This window comes from Cynocephalus volans, chromosome 10 (assembly GCF_027409185.1).
Source record: "Cynocephalus volans isolate mCynVol1 chromosome 10, mCynVol1.pri, whole genome shotgun sequence".
Classification (NCBI taxonomy): domain Eukaryota; kingdom Metazoa; phylum Chordata; class Mammalia; order Dermoptera; family Cynocephalidae; genus Cynocephalus; species Cynocephalus volans.
Window position 1 is genome coordinate 19202500 of NC_084469.1, and position 6000 is coordinate 19208499.

Here is a 6000-nt window from a genome sequence, read left to right on the forward strand (position 1 = left end):
GGGACCCTGCACCCACCCAGGCCTCTCTCTGCCGGCAAGATGAAAAGGTGGAGGGTAACCCATGAAAGGTCCTTATTCTGGGCAAGGGCCAACAGCAGGGCTACCTCCCTCTGGGACACGGGAAAGTCAAAAAGAAAAGTGACGAGGGAAAGGAAACGGAGCTTTGGCAAGGAGAGAGACGCCCCCATCTTCCTCAGCGCTACGGGGCAAACCGGCTGCCGCTGGTCTTGCCCCCTGCGGGGTCGCTAAGGGCTTCGGGTCTGGGCTGGGGATGGCACTCACCGGTCCCACGGCCTAAAGAGCCGAGCGTGCGGCCCCCACCCAGCTCGACTGGTAAGGCGGACAGACCGGGTGAGGAGGCGCGAAAAGCCTGGGGCGGGGAGGGAAGAGGAGTGGCGGAAGGGAGCAGGGAGGAGAGAAAGCCGGTCCAGCAGGACCGTACTCGCCCGGCTGCCGCCCTGGCCGAGTGGCCGAGAGCCGGCCGGCTCCTCCCCAGGGGCGGGGCGCGCACACGCGGCTCAGGGCGCACGTGGCCCTCCCGGGACGCCCGGTCCCGGGTCGATCTGGGGCGGGGTATTTTGAGAATCTCAGTAAGATAAGGGGAAAACGGCGGCCTTCCGTGTCCTGTGGGGAGAAACTCGGGAAGCGCGGTGTCCTGAACCTCCGCGCGCTCCCGGAACTGCGGGGTTTTTCAGTAGAGGTCGCCGTGGCCGAATCTCGCGCGGGTTCCTCAGACCCCCATTACCCTGACAAGGCCTCGCCGCGGGGTCCAGGGGGCTACAGCGAGGCGCATGACACGCCTTTTCCGCTTCAGGCGCTCCTCTGACAGAGGCGCACAGCCTCGACTCGAGAGGACTTGGGCTGGACAATAGGGAAAGCCGGACGTGGGGAGCTGGCGAGTGCCATCCTGAGCCGGAGCGCGGAATCTGCCGGCCCGGAAGAGCAGGCTGCCCCGCGTCGGCCGGAAGCGCCGCTCGGGAGGCGGAAGCGGTTGGCTCCGGCGTGGTCCCGCGGGCGCAGGGGCCTCTCGGCGGCCCGGCCCGCATAGATCACCCTCTGTCGGGGGCGCCGGTACCACCCGAAGCGCAAGCGAGTGAAGTGTAAGGGTGGGGCGTGGCTGTGGTGGGCGTCTGTCAGGAAAAGGACTTTTATTTTTAAAATTTAAAAGCCAGTCGATTCGGGTCGGTTACGTGAGGTGTTGTTTCGGGGCCCAGACAGGCCATACTCATGTATGCATTCATCTGTATATTCAGTATTGTTCATGTTTGACCAACAAATGAATTTTTGTTCTTCCAGCGTGCCGCTTTTCTGACACTAATATGTGGCAGAGATGTTTTATATCACTTTTAAAGAACGGCTAACACTAGTATGTGCTGTATGTGCTGTACATCCATTCTGTCTGCTCACACCTTAACCTGAAAATGTCGCTGTCTGTAAGTGAGGGAAGGAAAAGCCTGAGGTGCGGGAGATCACAGCAGGCACAGGGCTCACATTTTGTACCAGAGGCAGTAGGTTTAGAGCAGCCTTGAACAGAAACCGAGGCCCCCAACTCCAAAGTACTTAAAGCTTCTTCCCCCGCCCCCCCCCCACCGCCCTCCTAGCCCCGAGTTTGGTTTAAAAGTAATAGTAAGGCGTATTTAGTTTTCGTTAATAATCTTCATGACACATACTATGCTCTGTAAATAGAAATTCCTACCTGACTGTGATGCCATTCTCAGGGTTGATATCAAATTCACTTTCCTTGTGAGTCAATCATATACAGGCTGTCCCTGACTTAAAACTTCGGATGGTTTTTCCACATTAGAATGGTGCAAAAGCAATCCACATGCAGTAGAAACCCATACAATCATTCTGTTTTTCACTTTCAGTACAGTATTCAGTAAATTATCTTAGACATTCAACACTTTATTATAAAATAGGCTTTGTGTTAGATGATTTTGCCCGAGTGTAGGCTGATGTAAGCACGTTGAAGGTAGGCTAGGCTAAGCTATGATGTTCCATAGGTTAGGTGTATTAACTGCATTTTCAACTTAGGATATCTTCAATTTAGGATGGGTTTATTGGGATGTACCCCATCATAAATCAAGGAACATCTGAAAATAGACAAAGCTTTCTAACCAATAATTTCATGCTATTAGTGTGACTTTGCTATTCTAATACATCAGTGTTAGGCTTCTTCCAACAATCCTTGGAAGGGGAATCATGAGTCCTAGGTTCTGCCCCTGATTTGGAATCATTAGGGCCTAAAGTTCTGCTCTGAAACTTAAGAATAAGAGTAAAAGCAAGTCAGGTACATATATATGCCAGTCCCACAAGAATGTTGCTTTCCACAAATCTATTCCTTTGCTCTTGCCTTCACAGGAAGAAAAATGTCTCAAAAGCAGATGAAGGAAGATTTTGTCAGTAACCTTAATGGAACCAGCGTGCTGGAAATCACCAAGGGCTTGTGCTATCCTCCACTCTGTATCCTAGTCAGAGGGCTTCTGATCATTTTCTCACAGCACTTGTGTTCTTCTTCACATACCTGGAGAACTCAATTCTTTATTGACTTTGTGTTCCTAATAGTTCCCATGGTGGCTATTTTGACCGTTTTGCATCCATTTGTTGGCCTTGATTATCTCACTGTAATTATCTTTGGGGTGGGGTTGCTCTATCAAATATACCAAAGGAGGACTTGCTATGCCAGAGTACCTGTACAGAAAATCCTTGAGAAATTCTTGAAAACCAGCCTAGAATCAGAATACATTCCAGCCATCTCTTCTTTCCGTGTAGTAAACAGTGTATTTACTGCTATTGCCATTTTGGCTGTGGACTTCCCACTTTTTCCCAGAAGATTTGCCAAAACTGAGCTCTATGGGACAGGAGCAATGGATTTTGGAGTAGGCGGCTTTATTTTTGGGTCTGCAATGGTTTGTCCAGAGGTAAAGAGGAGAAAATATATGGAAGGATCCAGATTTTATTGTTTTAAAAAGTCATTGTACTCTGTTTGGCCGTTAGTTTTCCTAGGAATAGGACGATTAGTCATTATAAAATCCATAGGCTATCAGGAACATTTCACTGAGTATGGAGTTCACTGGAACTTTTTCTTTACCATAATAGTTGTAAAAGTGGTAACATCACTGCTTTTGATAATTTTTCCTTTAAATAAATCCTGGATTATGGCCATCAGCATTACTGTATTATACCAGCTAGCCCTTGATTTTACCCCGCTGAAGAGGTTAATTTTGTATGGCACTGATGGCAGTGGCACAAGGGTTGGTTTATTAAATGCCAACCGAGAAGGAATAATCTCTACCTTGGGGTATGTGGCAATACACATGGCTGGTGTGCAAACAGGGTCATATGTGCTTAAGAACAAAACACATAGCAAAGACTGGATAAAAGTCATGTGTTGTCTTCTACTGGTAGCTATTAGCCTCTTTATATCTCTTTATATAGTTCAAGTCAATGTAGAAGCAGCATCTCGAAGGATGGCCAATTTAGCCTTTTGTATTTGGATAGTTGCTTCTTGCCTGATTCTTCTCAGTGTTTTATTACTGGGCGACATAATTTTGAGTTTTGCAAAATTTCTAATTGAAGGGGCTGTAGTACCATGTTCTTGGAAACTTACCCAGTCACCTGCTACAAATAGAAAACATTCAGAATCTCTAGTCCCTGAAGCTGAAAGAAAGGAACCCAGTGTTTGTTTAATCACAGCTATGAACAGACACCAGTTAATTTTTTTCTTGCTGTCAAATGTAACAACTGGCCTGATCAACCTGATGGTAGATACATTACACAGCAGTACCTTGTGGGCCTTGTTTCTGCTCTATTTCTATATGTTTACCAACTGTTTAATTACATATGTAGCACATTTACAAGATGTGACTATAAAATTTTGGTGATCAACAGGGACAGGTGTATCTGTATTTGAGCAATATTACTTTAATGGGGAAAAATATTAAATGTGAAGAAAATGTGCTTTTGGTAACCCAGTGTTAACCATATTTTATTATAGAGTTTTAGTCCTTCCCTATAATAGTAGTGATGCTTAGTACTTTAATGTATCGATACTGTATAAAATAAACCAAGAGAACAAAGCCTTGGGACATGTTAGAATTTATTAAAAGTCCATATTGTTTTTTTCTTTTGGTGGCTGGCCCATGTGGGGATCCAAACCCTTGACTTTGGTATTATAACACCATGCTCTAGCCAGTTGGGCTAACTGTATTTTATAGAAACTGTTTATAGTTGTGACACTGGAAGATTGGAGGTGGAGAGGAGGATTTTATTTTCCATCTTAATGTGACCTTATGGCATTCTGTATTTTTTATTGTATTTTATTATAATAAATGTAATATACATTTATAGTAGACATCAAGACATTTCAGTGTGAATTATGGATTGTCAGTACTTCTTTACTGCTCAATTTTGTGTGTGTGTGTGGGTGGCTGGCTGTATCAATTTTAATCTTTTAGTAAAGCCTAGGAGTAAGAAGCAAGTGTTAAGTCAGATACTTATATACTATGAAGTCAGAAAAGTTAAATGCTCCAAAGAATGGACTGAATTCTATGATGTGGTTTACATACATAATACTTATCAGACAATAAAAGTTTTGCTTTAGGGCTGATTCATTTTTTTGGCCTACTCTGTACTAGGGATACAATGATAAGTAAAGTATAAGTTTCCTGGTATCTTGGAGCTTTTCAGTTTAGTGGGGAAAACAGACATGAAACAACTATTATAACTTAAGTCATGAAGAAAAAGTATAGGTTGGGACGGCCTGTGGCTCACTCGGGAGAGTGTGGTGCTGATGACACCAAGGCCGCGGGTTCGGATCCTATATAGGGATGGCCAGTTAACTCACTGGCTGAGCATGGTGCTGACAACACCAAGTCAAGGGTTGAGATCCCCTTACCGGTCATCTTTAAAAAAAAAAAAAAAAAGTATAGGTTACCACAAGTGTCAAATGAAGAACTGATCTAGTAAGGAGTCAAAGTATTCTCCACAGAGGGTATTTTTTTGAGCAGAGCTAATGGGTAGGATGAGGAGTTAAAGAGTATGTGTGTTTGGGGGGTGGGAAGGGGTAAAAGCAGAAAGCATTCTAGGTAGGATGAATCCTTCAGTAAAAGTCCTAAATTGGGAGGGAACCTAGAACTAAAAGAAGGCTGGAACTCAAAAAAAGGGAGAGCATGGGCAGTGAGCTGAAGAGGCAGGCAAGGGCCATATTTAAGGCATACCTCACCATGTTAAAGAGAAAGAAAACTAGTGAGAAAGGTAAAAGTTATCAAGTACCTAGTCTAAATTAATAAAACTATGGCTATATTAAGGTTCAATATACTACAGAGAACTTGAGTCACTTAAACTCGGAGCAGACCTTTAAATCTGCTGTTCAAAATCTTTTTAAAACCCACAAAATCCTTAGTTTCCAAATCTAATGTTCACTATATCATTCAAAGTAGGCAAAAAAATCAATTAAAATTTGCCTTTAGTTCTATTTTCAAGTAGCAATCTCATTACTGCAGAAAAAGCTAGGGGTCAGAATGATGGTGAACAACCTGGATTATTTGTGTAATGTAGAGTAGGTGGAGCCTCTTCTGATATTAAATTGTAGATTTGCTTTTTAATTAGTTGCCTCAAAGTTAAAAATTTATTAATATTACTATTGCACTAATTAGTTTACTTCAATTTGTTAAATTGATGGCTAATTTAGCATTTATGTGGCACTTTATATTTGCTAACTACAATCAGTTACATTTGGAGTTAATCTATTATTGAAAGAAATCCCCCCCCAAAGAAATCAGTATGTTTAAGTTATGTAACTGAAAATAAAGATCAGATTTTATTTTCAGTTATTTTTATTTTATTTTATTTTATTTTTAAAAGATGACCGGTAAGGGGATCTTAACCCTTGACTTGGTGTTGTCAGCACCACGCTCACCCAGTGAGCAAACCGGCCATCCCTATATGGGATCCGAACCTGTGGCCTTGGTGTTATCAGCACTGCACTCTCCCGAGTGA

At 43.6% G+C, this 6000-nt stretch overlaps 2 protein-coding genes across 6 annotated transcripts in view; one reads left to right on the top strand and one right to left on the bottom strand.

Annotated features, from left to right (window-relative positions):
* The window catches only part of MYO19 (myosin XIX), a 34715-nt gene extending 34273 nt beyond the window's left edge, over positions 1-442 (bottom strand). For all 5 annotated transcript variants that reach the window (XM_063112036.1, XM_063112037.1, XM_063112035.1 and 2 more), the window contains exon 1: positions 283-442. The gene's annotated coding sequence lies outside the window, so the exon portion shown is untranslated. The remainder of the gene's footprint in view (positions 1-282) is intronic.
* A 103-nt stretch (positions 443-545) lies between these two features.
* On the top strand, positions 546-4474 carry PIGW (phosphatidylinositol glycan anchor biosynthesis class W). Its single transcript, XM_063111686.1, has 2 exons — positions 546-1100; positions 2362-4474. The coding sequence occupies exon 2, from the start codon at positions 2370-2372 to the stop codon at positions 3882-3884; it is 1515 nt and encodes a 504-aa protein (XP_062967756.1). The 5' UTR covers positions 546-1100; positions 2362-2369; the 3' UTR covers positions 3885-4474.
* Positions 4475-6000: the final 1526 nt, after the last annotated feature.